Source organism: Citrus sinensis, chromosome 5 (genome assembly GCF_022201045.2).
Source record: "Citrus sinensis cultivar Valencia sweet orange chromosome 5, DVS_A1.0, whole genome shotgun sequence".
Taxonomy (NCBI): domain Eukaryota; kingdom Viridiplantae; phylum Streptophyta; class Magnoliopsida; order Sapindales; family Rutaceae; genus Citrus; species Citrus sinensis.
Window position 1 is genome coordinate 24,426,959 of NC_068560.1, and position 20,333 is coordinate 24,447,291.

The window sequence follows — 20,333 nt, forward strand, 5'->3', positions numbered from 1 at the left end:
GGCTTGTCTGCAATGGCAATAGAGGACTATGCTGGTTGTTTCAAAATGTACGTCAGATCATAACACTTATTTACTTCTCATATGATTGCCTTCATCCCATTTTCAACCTTTTTATTAGTACTTGGCCTTGGGTGATCAATCAGAACAAAAAGAATTTAAAGATGGAGTTGAATGTTCTTTCAAACAATTTCATAAAGTACTTTTATTTTTTTGGGAGTAAATTTCACAAAATAGAAGAGAATTAATTTAAAGTTAGTTACCACCAGCTAATATTATTTATCCAATGAATACTAACTTTTTATATAAAACCTCGACAAAAGAAGTCTTGGCAGTGAACCCCATATTAGTCAAGAGATTAGTCATATTACTGTTTTCTCAGTAAGTGTTAGAGAAATGAAGATTCATATCATGTAAAAGATTGGACGGATCTAGCATAGGACCCGTTGAGGCTCGTGTCCCAGCTAGCTTTTGAAAAATTTTGATGATTTTTTTTTAAATAATATATTTTATTTATTATTTATGAGAGCATCTCAGTTGAATTATTAAGTGATAAAAGTGCCACTGCTAACTTTAAAATATTTCATGTCACCCAAGTTAACGTCATTCTATATAATTTGATAGCGACCACGAAAAATGAGAACATCTGAAATACAGCTTGTTACCAGTTATCATTGCCTTCTGCATCTTCCTCCTCGTCCTACACTTCATTATCCTACTCTTCTTTGTTGTCTTCCTAGTGTTTAGCCATTAGAAACAAAGATATGGCAATGATCGTTAAACAAATCAGATTAAAAATGAAGTTGATTAGCAAAAATTTGATAATTAAATGCATGCATATGCAGCACAAGAATCAAAAGAGAAACTATATGTTTCGGAATGATGAGTACGTTACTCTTGTGTGAAATCAATGATACTTCTTTATTAATTGTTAAGCGAATATGTACCTTTTTCTGAAGATATAGTTGTTGCATGGTTGTATTAAGGTCCTTTTTCTAAAGACATAGATGTTGTATGGTCGTATTAAGGCCTTGCTCCCAAATCCGACGTTCTTTAATGTCCCAGCAGTCCCTAACAAAATCTTCATGCCATACTCTGTGTAAAATGGGTGTGCTTTATTCTCCTCCTGAGAAAATCTTCAGACTGGGGCAAAAACTCACAGTTAATACATCCAAAGAAGGGAATTTCATGGTGCAATATATGCCTAAATAGAAGCTTGTGAGATCTTTTAGAGAATGAAGCTACAAATCCTTCAATTCACTGAACACAATTTCATCATTCGTTGCTGTTACATTACTATTGTTTGGGAGGAATTATGGGTGCAAACATGAGGTAATGAAATGCCGACACATGGCATTAGTGGGGTTAAATTAGTGAAACCAGACAGCTAGATTGAGAAGGCTGGGAAGCTTAAGCCAAGATAGGAGATAAGCTTCCCGTAGCTTTGGTAAAAACATATGCAATTGAGGGGCAAAGTCAGAATCGATGTCCTTGGTGGATAAGATCACGCGTGAACAGTACGTGCTTCATATACCAAATCGAAAATATCTTACTTCTGCTGAAGGCAAGGAACCAATGAGGGAAAAGAAAGCAAAAAAGGGAATAAGAGAGCTGCCACCTCAGTTATCCCTTGCAGCGGTCAAAAAACCAGCAGGACCACTGGTTGGAGGAAAGTCCACGCGTAGAAACTAAGAAGCAAGAGGGTGGCTATTAGTTTTTTTGTCTCCCTTGTTTGAGTACATCACCATCTCGGGACCACAATTACAGTCTCTAAAATACCCTCACCCGAGGGAGGGAAACCAAATCAATTAGCGATATGTATCCGAAATTACGGAAAGACCCTCAGGCAACTCCTAAAATGCTCAAGTCACACTCTCCAACGGTAACCAACTTTCATTCACCCAAAAATATTGCTCTCATCTTCTTCCTCAGAGCACACGCGGAGAGTATTTTCACCAATTTTTTTATCAGTTTGAAGGTCCATTTTTGACCTTGAGACAATCTCTTATTGTGCAAAATCTTACTTGAGCGTGAAAGTGTGGTCGCCGGCCACCACTGGCTCCACCTCTAACGTTTGTGTGTGCTCTAGTTTACAGGATATGCCAAACTCGAGTTGTGTTGGTTCTGTAGCTCCCTCATCATCATCTGCCACTATTTCTGCTACCATATGGCATGATCCTATACTCATTTGTCGTAGCAACACTACAGTCTTTGTTGTTGATGAGGAAGTTAATACGTTTCTCAATCCTTTGCATCTCCATAACATCAAAGTTGAGATTGAAAATTCAAAAGATTTGACGGCAAAGGGCTAAATAACAAAACAACAATGAATAAAATAGACAGACGCAAAGTGTGGCTTTGATCAAAAGATGGAAATAAGGAAAGGGTTTGTTGATTGAAAATTAATGAATGCAAAGAAAGACTGATATTAAAAATTGATCTCAAGAATGGGTAAACTTTGAAGAATAGTGGTTTGTCGTATTATTTTCACTAAAAGTGACCCCTCTGCATTTTTAAGTGCCGCTGGAAAGCCAATGTTGGTCATGTCTTTTGGAATTAATTAATCTTCTTAGCTTTATGGCCGTTTAATCGTTGTCCATCGGATTAGGAAACAACGATCCAAATGGTGGAGATCACTTGCTGAATCAAATTCGAAAGCAAGACCCTAACTTTAATTATGATTATTTGTGACTCTATTGATGATTGCATGTGATGGTAAATATCTCAGGTAAGTATGGTAGATATTTTTAAATGAAAAAGTTGTCAACTTAGCTACCTACCTTGCTATTATGGTGCATTTACTTCCTACATTGCAGAGTCAAAATCTGGAATAAAAATAATTTATAATATTTACTTATTAAAATAAAAGGTGAGAATGAGAATGAAATATACAGGATCCACATATTTTTAAGATAAAGAATTAGGAATCAAGTTCTCATTCCTTAAACTCTCTATTTTAACCCACTCAAATTTCATAATTTCACTCTTATTCTCTATTAAAATATTAATATATTATATTATTGTTATTGTTATTGTTCTTATTTTTGTAATTGTTGTTAATAATAATAATAACAATAACGATGACAAAATTAATGGTTAGGTATTTTTGTCAAGATTTTAATACTAATCTCACAACTTTAAGTTATTGTAAAATAACAATGTGGTGCAACAAATACTATGTAGTGTATCCTAAAGCTTTATTACTAAAAGAATTACAAAATCTTATATTTTCTTATGTTTTGGGCTAACTAAGTTCTCTCTTTCGAAGTTTTCTCTGAAAACTTAGAAAGATGGGAGAATACAGTAGAGCCGTCATGACTCTTGAAAGTCGCCCCAAAGTGGGTGTTGATTCCTCTTTTTTTAAGGTTCCTGTTATTCACTGTATTCTTCTCACCAATATTCTCTGCCAGGGCTTTAATGGCAGAATAGTTAAAACTAGGCTATCAAACAATCCTGAATTATTGAGAGCTCGAGTTTCCGAGATGGAGCCAGAAGAGTTAATAAGGAGATGTAGAGCCATAAAGCTAAGTGATGAGGAAGGGGGAAGAGTTTCATTCAAGAGCAAAATGAAAGATAAGGGGGAAAAGATTGTTGCGGGCTGCTTGATAGGAAAAGTGATCAATACAAGGGGAGTTAGTATCGAGGGATTAAAAATGGCCATGCAAAGAGTGTGGAAAACTACCAGGGAAGTCAAGATAGAAAGCCTTGGTGATAACATATTCATCTTTAAATTCGGCTCGGAGGCAGACAAAAGGAGCATTCTAGTAGGGGGTCCGTGGCACTTTGATAGAGCTCTCATCGTGCTCATTGAACCAGTCGGAATAGGGGATGTAAAAAAGCAAGATTTTAGCCACACCTCATTCTGGGTTCAAATTCATGATGTCCCCATTATGTGTATGACCAAAGAAATGGCAACAGCCTTGGGTGAGGCGATTGGAAAGGTTGAAAAAGTTGAGACAGATGCAGCAGGTGAATGTTTCGGACAATTTTTTAGATTGAGAATTTCAGTGGACATAACAAGACCGTTGAAGAAAACTTTAGAGCTAGAACAAGAGGGGCAAGCGGAAGAAGACATCCCCATGCGAGTAATGTACGAACGATTGCCAGATTTCTGTTTTTGCTGTGGAAGAATAGGACACCAGTATAGGGAGTGTGCCCACTACAAATCCCAATCCAAGGATGAACTAGCCTATGGTCCTTGGCTTAAAGCATCAACCATCACAGAGCGGTTAAAACAAAGTAGAGGGAAAGACCGATGGGATTCAGCTCATAATAAACCACACACAAATTTCCCAACCCCTCCAAGAAATAGAAACAACAGTGGTGTAGAGGAGAGGGGGAAAGACAGAGCAGATGATCCGGGCTGTGATGAAGGGTCCAACCGACACTTGTTGGATCCGGGTTTGGATAACTCGAGGGAAGCAACGGACCAGAGTCAGAGGGTGGTTGAGCCGCATTTAATGTAAGGGGTGACAGGCTGCAGCGAGCTAGAGGCAAAACGTAAAGAACAAAACAAAGCAGAAACTGACGGTACAGTTCATCGGGAAGTGGTCATAGGAGCAGGAATTAAGGGCGGGAAAGGAAAAGAGAGGGAAACAAACACAGAAGGGAAAAAATTGGAAAAACCAAAGCTTCCGGGTTCACAAAACGCGGGAGATTTAAAGCAGGGAGAAAAAGACCAAAAGGGGTTTATAATTAATATGGGCCAGCAACAAATACCTTGCCAGAATTCAACCCAAATTGAATCAGAAGTAGAAGAAATAGTCAATGGGCCGAGAATGGAGAATACAAAGCCAAAGCAAAAGAAGTGGAAAAGCCAAGCACGAAATGTGGAAGCTAAGATGGAGATAAATGAGGGACCCCTTAAACTGAAAAGGCCTTGCAGTGCTATAGAATGGGAAAGCCCAAAGACAAAGAGGTGCAAAATTATTAGCTCAACAAAACCATACCTCTCACCTCAACTTCGGAAAGCAAAAAACATAGCTTCAAAACTGAACTTCGAAAGTGAGAATGGAGAAGGCAGGGAGGAGCTTCACCATGTAAACGAGTTATCGACGGTGGCTGTGAAACAGCCCCGCCGACAACCATGAATCTCTTGAGTTGGAACGTTCGGGGGCTGGAGAAAGACCGAACGTTCCGTGAAGCCCAGCACCTCTTGCAAGAGCATAAGCCGAAAATCCTTTTTCTTAGTGAAACAAAGATGACGGTGAAGCAAATGCAAGAGAAAGCGAATAAGTTAAATTTTCATAATTGCTTTGCTGTTAGTAGAGAAGGTTTGGGAGGTGGTTTGGCCTTATTGTGGAGCTCTGAGGTAACCGTGGATATAAAGTCCTACAGCAAGCACCATGTGGATGCAGTTATTTACGGCGAGAATGGCAGATACTGGAGATGTACGGGAGTGTACGGCCACCCGGAAGCAGAACAAAAAAAGCATACGTGGGAGTTATTAAGAAGGTTAGTTGCTCTTTCTTCTTTGCCTTGGTTGTGTTTTGGTGACTTCAATGAGGTGCTGGACCCAATCGAAAAATCAGGGGGGAAGGATAAGAGAGTGAACTCGGTGAATGATTTTCGGGAGGCAATGAAGGATAGTGACTTAAGGGATTTGGGAAGCATAGGGTATCCTTATACATGGTCTAACCGGAGATTCGGATCTAACTTTATAGAGGAGAGACTCGATAGATTCCTCTGTAATAGTAGATGGGGAAGCTGTTTTCAGGATAAGGCAGCAAAAAATTTGATCTCCTGGAGCTCGGACCACAACCCAATTCTGATAGAGGTAATAGAGAAGGGTGAAGAAAGAAGATACACAAAAAGGACTTTTTCTAGAGTCCACTACGAAGATATGTGGAGCTCATATGAGAAGTGCAAAGAAATTGTTATGCATGAGTGGTCGAAATCGAGCCGTTGGGAGGAAGGCAATCCAGCTGAAATGCTAAAAAATAAATTAAAAGATTCCCTGGCAGAGCTGAAGATCTGGAGTAAAAACGAATTCGAAGGAAGGAGGAGGAAGCTGAAGCAACTGACGAATAAGCTAGAAGAGATAAAGAAGGGGCTCGGGCAATCTAGCGGGAGAGATGAGGTACAAAACATGGAAAACCAGATTGATAACATCCTTTTAGATGAGGAAATTTTCTGGAGGCAAAGATCGAGGGCAGAGTGGTTGAAAGAGGGGGATAAAAACACAAAGTTTTTTCATTCAAAAGTTTCGGCAAGAAAGCGAAAAAACAGAATCAGTGGCCTAGAAGATGAAACAGGAAAGTGGATAGAAGATGCTGAAAAGATTGAACAGATGATTGGCATTCACTTCACGAACATGTTTACATCATCAAACCCTTCATCTAACTAAATAGAGGCAGCAGTGTCCGGGCTGAACTCAAAGGTCACAGTGGAAATGACAAACTCTATGGACCAACCCTTCACAGAGGAGGAATTAGTGGAGGCTCTAGCTCAAATGGGTCCGACGAAAGCCCCCGGTCTAGATGGTTTCCCAGCAGCCTTCTTCCAAAAACACTGGAGCTTAGTGAAAGAATGAGTAATCAGAACATGTATGCACATCCTGAATGAGGGAGGTAACCTAGCCCCTCTTAATCATACTTACATTGCTTTAATCCCAAAGGTGAATAAGCTTAAGAAAGTGTCTGAATTTAGGCTCATTAGTTTATGCAATGTCATCTATAAACTTATTGCAAAAACATTGGCTAATAGACTTAAACATGTGTTAAATGACATCATATCACCCACCCAGAGTGCTTTTGTCCCCAATAGGCTCATTACCGATAATGTTATCATAGGATATGAGTGTTTGAACAAGATTAGACAAAGTAAGGGTAAAAAGAAAGGGCTTGTAGCTCTGAAATTAGACATAAGTAAAGCTTATGATAGGGTGGAGTGGGATTTTGTCAAATGCACAATGCACAAACTAGGCTTCTCAGAAAAATGGGTGAGTTTGATCATGTCATGTATCTCTACAGTAAGGTTCTCTGTGCTAATAAACGAAGCGGCGAAAGGTCTCATCCTTCCCCAAAGAGGATTGAGACAAGGATGCCCCCTTTCGCCTTACCTTTTCATTATGTGCGCAGAAGTTTTTTCTAACATGTTGAAGCAAACAGAAAACCAGAGCCTCATCCATGGGTTGAAATTCAGCAGAGACATTTCAGTTTCCCATCTCCTGTTCGCTGACGACAGTTTGGTATTTTCAAGGGCCTCAACCACTAATTGTAAAAACTTGAAGAAGATCTTTGATTGCTATGCGGCAGCCTCGAGTCAGGAGTTTAACTACGATAAATCTTCCGTGCTTTTTAGCTCGAGCACAAGTCAGAATCAAAGGGAGGAGATCAAAAGCATCTTTGGGCTGAATGTTGTGTCAAAACATGAGAGATATTTGGGTTTACCTTCTATGGTGGGGAGGAAAAAAATTAGCTTCTTCAACGACATAAAATTAAGAGTGGTAGGCAAGCTGTCCAGTTGGCAGCACAAATGCTTCTCCAGCGGGGGCAAGGAAGTCCTTATCAAAGCAGTGGCACAAGCCGTGCCAGCTTACGCAATGAGCGTGTTCATAATTCCCCAAGGTCTCTGTGATGACATTGAAAAAGCTATAGCTAAGTTCTGGTCGGGCTCCTCTAATAAACACAAGGGCATACACTGGGCTAGGTGGAAAATGATGTGCCACGTAAAGATTATAGGGGGATTGGGCTTCAGGGATTTTTCGAGTTTTAATCATGCTCTTCTAGCAAAACAGGGCTGGAGGTTACTACACAATCCAGAATCTTTAATGGCCAAAATCCTAAAAGCTAAATACTTCAGCCACAGTGGTTTCATGGAGGCTAAGCTCGGGTCAAAACCTTCGTTTGTGTGGAGAAGCATTATATGGGGCAGGGAGCTGCTTCAGGAGGGATTGAGATGGAGAATAGGCCAGGGAACCAAAATCTCAGCCTGCAGCAAAATTTGGTTGAGGAATGTAGGCAGCTGTACTTCAATACCCCTTTCAAACTCAATCAAAGATGTTGTGGTGGCTGATCTCATTAATGACATAAACCAGTGGAAAGAAGATAAGATTGCCCAACTCTATCCCAAGGAGATCTCAGAAAGGATTGTAAAGCTCCCTCTCCCGAAAACCCCTCAAGAAGATATTCTGATTTGGAGATTTGATAAGCACGGTACCTATTCGGTTAAAAGTGGCTATCAATTGGCAGTCCAACTTAAGTTTCCTGAAAATCCAAGTTGCTCTGATGCTTCTAAATCTCAGTGGAAAGTCATTTGGTCAACCGAAATTCCAGAAAAGGTTAAGATCTTTATGTGGAGGGCTGCCAAAAATTTGCTTCCAACCGCCAACAACCTATGGAAGAAAAAAGTGGTGCCATCCCCCATATGTCAACGATGTTTTTGCAAAAGTGAAGACCCCTGCCATGCACTGATGGACTGCAAAGCTGCGCGCAAAGTTTGGAAGCTGACAACATTTTATGATGATGTGAAACAGATGGCTCACCAAGACATGTTAAGTGCGCTCCAAGAACTAGCCTTAAGCAAGGGGAAGGAGGACTTGGCACAGTTTATTGCGGTTTGCTGGGCAATTTGGCATGAGAGAAATCTTTCAGTTTTGGAAGGTAATCAAAATAGCCCACAAATAACAGCTGCAAGAGCATCAGCCATTGTGGAATCTTATAGGAGGATCAAGCAGCCAAAAAACCCAGCCATGCTCACACAGAGGCAATCAGAGAATAAGAACTGGAAACCTCCCCCAAAGAATTGGTTCAAGGTAAATGTTGATGCTGCTGTTAAAATGTCAGATTTGCAAGCTGGTTTGGGAGTTGTGATCAGAGATTCAAGCGGCAAAATTGTAAGCGTAGCAGTCCAGAGAATTTGTTTTAGAGGAAACGTAGCCTGTATGGAGGCTGAAGCTATTCTATTTGGCATTCAAGCTGCTCATCAGGCAAAGTGTGTGCCTTTCATTATTGAATCTGACTCGCTGGAAGTGGTGGATCTATCAAAGAACAGGAAGAGAAGCTTGGCCGAAATAAGCTAGACAATCAAAGAAATACAATCAAGCCTGAAGAACCAGAGTCAATCCTCAATTCAGTTTGTTCCAAGACTGTGTAATTCCATTGCCCATTCTATAGCAAAAGTTGCTTTAGAATATGAGCACCCAGTTCTATGGCTGGAAGATTTTCCAGCAAGAATCTTGTTGACTCTTTCAAAGTTTCTTTAATCGAAAGCTTTACTTTCCCATCAAAAAAAAAAAAAAAAAGATCAAGACAGTTAGTTCTCCCTTGACTTCGTGCTAGTGTAATAAAGGGGAAAATGTCTTCGTACATAAACTAAACTCAATAATATAAATTCATTAAAATACGAAAGGGCAAAATTATCATTCTAAAAAGGGGACTATTTGAACACCAAAATATTTATTAAATAGGTAAAGCTATTTCAACCCACCAAATTCCTCTCTACACCCATTTTAAAAAAATAAATTCATTTATTAAAAATTAAAATTTTGAAAATCTCTAAATTACCCTCACTAATCTCTTTCTCACTACCTTATAATTATGTACTCTCTCTTTACTCTTATATTCTACAAACTAAACATTCAAATTCACTTTTTTTAATCCTTTTTTTTGGGTCTTTCCTAGTATACCATGATCTTTATTTCATGCTTTCTATTTATAAGAATTATTTTTTCATTAGCTTTTATGTTTCGTAATAATTAATTTCTATATTTATTAAATTTCTTGGCTGATAAAAACTTGTTGATGTATATTTTTAAATAGTGGATTATGCTCCTCTTAGTTAGTGATATCAATTATTTGTAGCTAAAAGAACATATCTGAATGAATTAATGAGAATTTGTTAAATTGAAAAGAGACACAGAAGAAGAGATTAATTATTTTTCAAAAAATTATATATATAATAAAATTCTTAACTAAAAAGAGAATGTAGAGAGTACATTGCTGGGTTCAAATAGCCCCATCCTTATTAAATTTATCTACTCAATAAATACATTATTAAATTTTAAAATCTAATATTTTACTTAATAGACTTATGTTAATACCCAAAATACACTTAGTAAGCTAATTATCACAATTTCCCTTATCATTTTTCTTTCACGGGCTCACGGCCTTTGCTAACCTTTTATCAGTCATGATTTAATACTGAAACCCTGGCTTCAACCTTTATAATTTTTTTAATAGTTTTTTAATAGTTTTTTGTCCTTTAAATTATAAATGTATTATTACAAATCATTCCAAAGGCATGAAATGGTAAAGAAAGAACAACTAATAGTAAATAATAAAATTACATTCGCAATTATGATACTAACAAAATTCAAGAAGTTAAACAATCACTCACCCACGATCAAATTTATCGTCCAAATTAAGAAGCTTTATACTTTGAGCACATTCAATTATTTAGCAAGCTCATAAATCTTAATTCTATTTGTAGACATAGGAGAGTAGACGAGAAAACAAATTCAAATTAAAACAGAAATTGTATGTTTCAATCAATGTCTGTCACTTAATTGTATTCCCCCCCCCCCCCCCCCCGGGTTGAGCTGTTGTATGGTTTTTACTAAGGTCGTGGTCCCAAAGTCCGACGTTCTTTGTCCCACCTGCTCACCTGTACTTTATGTATAACTTAGGGTGTGCTTAATACCCATAATATGTCTCAAAAGCATGATCAAGTGATTTTCAAGCAGGTTTATTTAATTATTTATCCAAATTCAAATCATCTAAACTTTACCCACCTCACAAAGACAATAAACGAACCTCCATATTTACTAATCAAGAGGTCAGTCATACTATTATTTTTCGGATAGGTGTGAGAAAAATGAAAATTCATACGGTGAAAAAAGGTTACTACAATTGTACCAAAGATTACGTAGCATTTAAGGAGTATCCAAGTGGAGGATTAGAAAGGAGCGTAATTAATGACCAACAAAAAATCACATTTACTGAAAGCACGCTGCAAGTGCAATACCCAAATCAACGCCATGAGCTCAGCATAAAAAGCTGTTTGAATACCTAAGAACATCCCAAACCGCCAATATAAGGTCCTTTAATTACAACACAAAAACCGCATCACTAGCTGCAAAATTGACTATCCCTCCCTGCAAAGGATAATAGCTTTCCTTTGCAACCATTTAGCTTCGATCTAGCTTTGTCAGTTAGGGCCTGTAAATGAGAAATGTTTAGGATAGGACAGCCCTTGAAAATTGGAACACCAAATTAGGTTAAAGGAAGGCAGACCCTCTGAAATGCCTAAAGAGACATTAATTATCAATTAATGATAAGCACAAATTTCGACATAAATTAATATATATATTTATTTATCACCAATTTATATTTGGTAAACTCTAACTGTTATGACTTGAAAGTTAAGTTGACTTAATTCTACAGTTATATGATGAAACGCATAAAATATATTTATTATTTTTGTAAAAATAATTATTTAAAAATTATATTTATTACTTTTTATTATTTTTATTTCATAACTACAGTTTTTTTTTCATAACTATTGTACCGTAAAATCTATAACACTTCAATACTAAAGAGAACCTTAGTCATCACAAAAATTAGAACATCCCGGATAAAACTTATTACCAGTTATCATTGCTCTTCTACATCTTCCTCCTCGTCCTACACTTCATTGTCATACTCTTCTTTGTTGTCTTCCTAGTATTTCCACATTTAAAAAAAAAAAGATATGGAAATGATCAAACAAAAAATCAGATTAAAAATGAAGTTAATTAGTAAAAAGTTGATAAATGCGTGCACATGCAGCACAAGAATCAAAATAGAAATTGTGTTTCAAAATGATTAGTACGTGTTAAAAGTCTAACGCCAAATTTTATGATTCAATTCAATTACACTTGTCCAAGCCTAAGTTCAAAGCTCAATAGATGGAAGATTCAAGAATTGTGTAGAGAATAGAAGATGACTTTAATAAAAAACTATCAAATGGTGGTGAAAATATCTAAATTTAGAAATTTCTTGAATACTTGGTGAGATTTGTAAAATGTGGTTGTCTTATTTTTATAATTTAATATTTACATGGTTTGTATTAGTTTTAACTTACAATAAGTACTTTGACTCTTTCTTAAAAGGCATCAAGTGAAATGCGAAGAATAAGAGAAAAATAAGTAGCGTAAGCTACGTGTAGCATTTCTCGTGAAATATCAATAAAATCCTTTATGTTTAGTAAATCATACAATTGCTCACATAATCTCAATTTTATGCACTTGTAGTCCTCCTCTGTTTTCAACAACACATTACTTTTGAGTGAAATCAATAATATTTCTTAATCAATTACTAAACGAATACGTACCTTATTCTGAAGATATAGCATTTGTATGGTTGTGTTAAGGTCGTGCTCCCAAATCCAACGTTCTTTAATGTCCCAACAGTCCCTAACAAAATCTTCATGTAATACTTTGCGTAAAATGGGCGTGGTTAATTCTCCTCCGGAGAAAATCCTCATATTGGGGCAAAAGCTCACAGTTAATACATCCAAAGAAGGGAATTTGAAGGCGCAATTTATGCCTGAGTAGAAGCTTCTGAGATCGTTTAAAGAACGAAGCTCCAACTCCTTCAATTCACTGAACACAATTTCACCATTTGCTGCTGCTGCATTATCTTTATCCCCCTCATCATCATCAACCACTATTTCTGCTACCCTATGGCATGATCCTATACTCATGCGTCGTAGCCGCACTAGAGTCTTTGCTGTTGAGGATGTTAATACGTTTCTCAATCCTTTGCATCTCCATAACATCAAAGTTGTTAGATTTCGAAATGATGTCGAGGATGGTACTAGATTAACCAAATTATCAAACTGGATTACTTCCAACCATTCCAAATTTCCCATAATGGAGGAGGGATCTTGTTGTTTCAAAATGTGCTTCAAACGATAGCACTTGTTTACTTCACTTATGATTGCCTTCATCCCATTTTCAACCTTTTCAAATACTGAGTACGCAACAGAATATTGACCTCCTGCTATATGGAGAATTTTAATGGTATGAAATCTTTGGAGGAAATCAAGTGATGAAGTAGTAGTCGACCCATCAAACATGACCTCAAGACATTTAAGTTTGCAAATGAAGTCCTCTGGAAGCTGACATATTGTTGCCATGTGCTTTGCGTCAACTCTCAAACCTTCTAAAGTAGGGAATATCTGGGTGATCAATCAAAAAAAAAAAAAAGCCAAAATGGAGTTGATGTTCTTTCTTTCACCAACTATTTTTTACAGAGAAAATTTAACAAAACATAATAGAATCAGTTTGAAGTATACCACTAGTTTATCCAATAAACACCATCTTTTTAGAAATTAATAACACTATTAGTTAAGAGTACATCCACACTAGTGAGGCATTTAACTATCAACAATTGTTATGTATACAATAAAATTGTTGATTGCCCCCAAGGCCCAGCTAAGTAATTTTCAATATGTTTTCACTTACTGGTCACCCGAATTTAAATATTAGAAAAGATAACAGCGTAAAAAATTATGTCCAATTTTTCCCACACGCTCATACCTTTAAAAAAAAAAACAAAAACAAAAACAGAGTTGTGGACAGCTTAATTTTGCTAGTAATTAAGGAACCAACGTGAAGAAAATGAAAACAAAAACAAAGTTGTTCATAGCTTATATTAAAACTCCAAACCCTGTAAAACTAGAGAAATATGTTCACATATGTAATAAAAATTGAACAATTAATTATAAAAATCTTGTACGTACCTTTTTTGTCGATTCATGAGCAGCTCTTTTATTGTTAAACAAGAATTCAGGACATCTTAGTATTTGTAATTCTTTCAAGAATGGAAATTCAATAGGCAGATCTCCTGTGCAGAAGCTTGTGAGCTTTCTAAGATCTATTATCTTTAGATATTGTAACTTAGGGAACATAACAATATTATTCTTGCTCTCTTCTTGGTCGATGACTATTATCTCTTTCAAGACAGGGCACTCACATATCTCAAGGCATTGGAGTCCAACAAAGCTGCCAATTATAGAAGATGTAAATAGACAGGTTAAATCCCAACAGTTGAACAGAATCAGGCGCTTTAAATTCTGAAAACCACAGGACATGGCTGCAACTTGGTTTTGCCAAATCCTTTCAATACTTATTGAAGACAAGTACAAGGTCTCCAACTTCAGTAATGCAACCTGCGCCATCACAAAGTTAACTTCCGGTTAATATTTGTTTTATATAACGCCATACTACTAGTATTTACTGACAATTAATAATAATAATAGTAATAAGTATTTGCTGGACCTTACAACTCTCGGATGAAAAATTTAGAACAATTTTGGAAAACGGAATATGATTATTAACTACTCTTGTCCATATTTACTGCTAACAAACTAGAATAATACAGAACAAAAAAAAAAGTAAAGAATTAATAAAACCATTGAGACTTATTAATAACTAACCTTCTCAAGAAAAAGTGCCTTAGAAATATTGATATTGTCCTCCACAATGATTCCATTTAACCGCATATTATTTGTCGACTCCTTATGTCTCTGTTGTGACATTGAAAGCATTTTGAGTTTAGAGCATGAGCTAATTGTGAATATAAACTTGGATGCATAATGGCACAAGATCAATAAATTATTAATGCAACTCAAATCAATACTAGATCTAAATTTACTATTTTATATTCCTTAATTAAGAAATTTAAAAAATTAATAGTTAATTTAAATATGAAAAATTAAACTTAGTAACTGATATAAATTAGATAAAAACGGATATTCTCTTAATTTTTTTCTAATTAACCTCAGCAGAATAATGATAGATTTACTACGTCCTCTAGAAAATATTGGAGTTGGAGCTGCCCTTGCACCCTTTTTTTCTTTTTTTTTTGCCTCACACTTATTATCAAGATTCTCATTCCTTCTCTTTAGAGCTTTGATCATTATTCTCAAGCAATTTTGAGTTCCTGCTCAATACAACTTGGGAGGGCGATTTCCGCCACATTCTAGTTGGAAGAACCATCAACACAAGAACTTATGAGTTAGCTCCTGAATCGTCAAATCGACAACTGAATTGCCATAAGGCAATAATTAGGTCTTGCGTTTAAGTGTTTTCGGTGACCCCACTATGTCCATATTCACATCAACCGGAAATCTCTCCAAGTTATTAAACAAGGAACTTCATTCGCTCCATCTGAATCCTTAGAACTAAAGTCATCGCCTTCAATACTCCTCGATTCAGAAGCTGCAAAACTTTGTGAGCCCCCTTGTTTATCAGAATCCTTAACTTTCTCCACCCTTTCGTCATCTCAATTGATGTTAAAACTTGATTCACCATCTTATTCCCAGGATCCAAACTCTGGTGACCAGTAAAATTAAGCTGTTTGAAAAACGGTAGGCCAGGACATCTTTCAAAATTTATTACTTTCGAGAATGAGTATAAAAATAATTTTTTATGACTTTTCAAAGTTAACACTGATGCACTGGAAATTTCTAGTTTTAAGCCTAAGGCTAAGAACCTATACTGTGGTAGGGTAGAATTGTTCTAGTATTTGACAAATTTTTGGTATGCAAAAAATTTGGGAAGATCCGTACCTCTGACTCTGTCGGATTGGGGGCAGGGGCGCGAAGACCCCGCACCGAGAGATGCTTGAGTTGTGAAGAACCCGCTTTAGCTAATTCATTAACTAAATAATTGACATCCTGCTCTAGCAATCCAGATAATTCAAGGTCTTCAATTCCTTGCAGTTGCACGATCAGCCCATCTTTTAGGCAAATCTTGGTGTTCAGCTTGAGTCTGAATTCCCTACAACTCTTTTGTACAGCCCGCCAAAGCCAGCCTCCAATATGTATTCTGAACCTCTCCAGCTTCTTGAAGAACAAGCCTCTCGGTAGGGTGTCGACATCTTTGATTTGTAATTCTAAAGAGGTCAAGTTAGGCAAATGCTTCAACTCATCAAGGCTTGCATTCTTGACCCCATCAACCACCTCCACTTCCCATTTGTTAAAGCTGTCGCCACCTATATACAGTTCTTCTAAACGTGATAACTTTGATAGAACATTTGGCGGAATAACTTTTAGGAAGAAACAATTTCTCAAATCAAGCAACTTTAACTGCGTCAGTTGACCTACTTGCACAGCCAACTGCGTAATATCACAACCTCTTAAGCAAAGGATTTCTAGATTCTTCAAGTCCCCTACGACACTTGTATCTTGCAATTTGCAGTAATAAAAACACAACGTTTGAAGGTTTGTTAGGAGACCAAGTGATGAAGGCAGTGACAATAGATTCATGCAAGTCATGTCTATAACTCTGACCTGTGTCATTCTCGAGAAAAAATTGTCTGAAATTGCTAACGTTGAAGATTCCCTATCAACACGTATATGAAAAAGTTTCAATTGAGGACATTCCCGTACTTCAGGAAGCACATTAGTTTTGATATCAGGTAAGACGATTGAAGTGTAAAGTTTTATTGCACTTGCTTCTGACCATTCCCTATCAACCACCTCATCTATTGCCGTAAACACATTTAGTTCTCTAGATGCAATTGATATGGCAACGTCGCGAACAACGTCATGCATGGAAAAGTAGTCTTCGTTGCTGCTTGTCATATCATCAAGCAACATACAAGAAGCCTTGAGTTTGTGCACCAATGTCTGCACTCGAGCTCGTGCTGCTTCCATCCTTTTGATACCTTGAAATAAACCCAATCCCATACCATACATTAACAAGTCATCAATGGATGCTATGGCTGTATACCCTATTAGCAAAAAGATGTTCTTGAGCTCATCCCCTTCCAATTTAACGTAACTCAACTCTATAGCTTTATATGCAGTTGGTTGTATATCTTTAAAGTTAGTTGAAGAAGGCCTCCTCAGCTGTTCCAATGCGTCCTTCCATTCAAATAATCTCTTGTTCCTTAAGGCCCTTGCAACCGTCACAATGGAAACTGGTAGACCTGCACATTCCTTTGCCACCTCCCTTGCTACCCATTTGAATTCACTACCTTCAATATAATCACCTGCCATCTTCTTGAAAAGACTCCAAGCTTCATCTTCTTTTAAAACGTCAAACGAGAAATTTTGTTGGGAATCCATCTTTCTTGACAATACATCTAGACTTCTGGCCGTCAACAATACTTTACTTCCCTTGTGACCATCTCCGTGAGGAATTCCTACAGCCTGGAAATCAAGATTTTCCCAAATATTATCTAAGATTACAAGGATCCTCTTCTCTTTCTTCAGTCGGTTACAAAGACTTCTTGCTCTTCCCGATTCGGTCTCCTCATGAAGTGTTAGGCCTAATTTATCAGCAAATTCTCCTTGAATCTTTCTTATGTCTTGAATTTGGGACACCTCGACAAAAATCACCTGATCAAAGAGCTTCTCATTCTCGGCTTTTCTTGCAACTTCCTTCGCTAGCGTTGTCTTTCCAATGCCGCCCATTCCATAAATTCCAAGCATGTTGACATCAGGATTTTTTAATGCATCAAGTATATCATTCAAAGTGGACATTCTTGATTCAAATGCCTCGTAGTCTTTGTTGGACAGAAGCAATGAATCATCCGGAATGATGTTGTAGGAAATTCTATCAAACCTTCCAGCTTCCCGGACTTTGACAATAGCCTCCTTCTGCCTCTCTGCTTCCTTACTAAGTCGACGGCGGATCTTCAAATTAGGACACAACCCCTTGAAGCAGCGCTTGTTTGCTCTAGCATCAACGCCTGTAAATTTCTCCGCCTCATCAATGACCCCATTCACGCTTGCGAGCCACTTCTCAACGTACTTTTCAATCTCTTCCCCTCTTCTTTTAGCCTCATCAACCTCACGCTGTTTACTTACCCTCTCAGCCTCCAGATTCCCAACTTCAGTCTTCACATTCTGCAAATTGCTAGTGTACTTGCTCTTACGCAGATAGCTCATTTGGCGATATATAGGAGGAGCCAAGCACTTTGCAGCTTCTACAATAACAGAAAGAATGATATCCGCCATCTTCAATCTTTTCCTCTCTTTTTTTTCTTTTTTTTAATGAATTTTTGAAGAGCAAATAGAGACACAGCAGAGACAACGACTGAACAATGGGTTAATTAGTGTTGTTGAGGGCAGAAGATTGAAGAAGTGGGCTTCTTGATCCTTTTGAGAAAAGTCAATGGAGTAGATGGCAAAATGGGTCAATGCTGAATAACAACAACAACCACAATGAATTGTGTCTATAATATTGGTTTGTGTCTAAGTCAAATAAAGTTCATTGACATAAAACCTGGGCGTCACGACTCTTGTGGTAACAGCTCAAATTTCTTCCCCCTACTAATCTCGTGAATGCGAAGTTGATATTTTTCTTCCAATTTCATTTAAAGGTAGGGAAAGTGATCATGGAAGGAGGACAGTTCTACTATGAAGCCATGATTAGTGCCTTTATTATTAAAAAAGTAGTGATATTTGAATGCTACCGGATGCGCTCCTTGAACAAGTATCTGGCTCAATCTGAGCCATCGGTGTGTACCGCAAGAATAATCTTGTAACTAAAGCACCAGCCCCTCGGCTCTCTTCAGCTTGTCAAACACAAAAATAAAATAAATGAAGAACTATTTATGTTAACGAACCACTGTACACATTGTTCAGATTACAGTATTGTCGTTTCTATCAAGACGATGTCTTTTTGATGGCTAAACATCATTTTTCTTATTCAACCTGAACAGAAGAATCTGCGATGTAATCGAAGGATGGAAATTCAAAATGCAAATCTTTGAGACACTTGTGATCTTTTCAAGATCTTCTATCCCAAGAGACTTTAACTCAAGGAACTTGGGTAACCTCATAGATTAATGTATTTGTTATACCCATCTCACAACCGATTGAAATGAAAAATTTTGAATAATTTTGGACTATGATTATTGATTAAGGGCACGGATTCATGGCCTCTTAACTTTGTACAAGATTTGAAATATTTTTGAACCATTGAAGTAATGGTACATTTGTGGTGGAGATTAATGGAGACGATGACATAGATTATTGCTCTCTTAAAAAAAATCTCTTTTTATGTTTTAAAACCTAAATTAAATTTTTTATTTTATTTTTTATATAAGAGGTGAGAAAGTAAGAAGAATAAATTTTATAATTAAAAAATCTGCCCAAAAAAATGTTTCAATTACAAATTTAAAAAACTTTTTTTGGAAAAGAAAAAAATTATACGGAGATGAGACGTGCACAATAAAAAAATAAAATTGAAAATTAGAGTTTATGATTTAATTAAAGTTAAATTTGACATTCAACGGTGCAATAAGAAGTATGGGTTTTAAGAGATTTATAAATTATAAACGGGTGCCCAATAATCCAACTCTTTACTCTTTTGCACCACGAGTTTGTGTAACTTGCCACCAAAGCAGCATCATTGCTCGGATGTATCTAGAAGAATTTGGAGTGTATTTAGTAACACTATGAAACATTTGCAGAGAGAAAAATAAGTGAGGCCCATTTAGAGATGCTCACATTTTTCAAAAGATTCATAAATAATCCACCCAAAAAAATGATTCACCTTTTATAATAATTCATAATTGTATCAATTTTTTTATTGAATAAATTGGAATTTGAGTTATTTTTATTTATGGATAATATATAAACTTAATCTCATCCATTTGTCTTTTAATTGTATTGTGTATTCATGAAGCCCGCAAATTGCTGGATTGCTAAAACAATTGCCTCTCATCTCCTGTTTGATTGCTTAAACTAGAATTGAAATTTGACTTACCATCACTATCAATGAAATGAATCCTAGAATTATTTGAAAGATACAATAAGAACATGCGTAAGTTCTGCCATCAATTTCAGATCAAATTATATCAACCTCCACAATATATATGTCTCTTCAGTCATCACAGCATTGAAAAGTTTAAAAAAAAATGGCAACTCCAAGTCCCAACTGCCACAAAATAGACAAAGCAACTTACTTCAACACATTACACCTTCTAGAATACATCAATGTGCTTAACATGGTAGCTAAGATTTCACAAGACAGAAAGATAATGATTTATTAATTATATGTGCATATGTAACAAGAAAATTTAATTTTCATCTTCAAAGCTAGACTTCAGTGTTTTGTGATGCCATGGAGGGTGTCTGGGACTCAACAAGGATTGACCAGAGGACATGCACATCTTCACATTGGCAAGATTTCACATCATCATACAAAATGTATATCCCTCTATCTGAAAAATCACAAAACAGATGATCAAAAATTTGGCCGAAAAGAGAAAGAAGGCGAAGATTTCACAAGCTGAAACTAAAACACATTGGTGAAATATGCACAAGCTGCAAATGATGATGCATTTTGTATATATGTCATGCAATGCATCAACAAACACATTTTGAACAAACAA

At 36.7% G+C, this 20,333-nt stretch overlaps 1 protein-coding gene across 2 annotated transcripts; it reads right to left on the bottom strand.

Moving 5' to 3' along the window:
• Positions 1–674: 674 nt before the first annotated feature.
• On the bottom strand, positions 675–18,209 carry LOC102625339 (probable disease resistance protein At4g27220). Of its 2 annotated transcripts, XM_052442355.1 has the most exons (6): positions 15,553–18,208; positions 14,419–14,508; positions 13,723–14,151; positions 12,310–13,158; positions 11,586–11,657; positions 10,805–11,156 (listed from the first exon to the last, which is right to left on the bottom strand). In XM_052442355.1, exons 1-5 carry the CDS (start codon positions 17,947–17,949, stop codon positions 11,622–11,624), a joined length of 3,801 nt encoding a protein of 1,266 aa, XP_052298315.1. In that variant the 5' UTR covers positions 17,950–18,208; the 3' UTR covers positions 10,805–11,156; positions 11,586–11,621. The 2 variants fall into 2 exon arrangements, with proteins under 2 accessions (XP_052298316.1, XP_052298315.1); XM_052442356.1 differs by lacking the exons at positions 10,805–11,156; positions 11,586–11,657 and adding an exon at positions 675–733 and having other exon boundaries at positions 15,553–18,209.
• Positions 18,210–20,333: the final 2,124 nt, after the last annotated feature.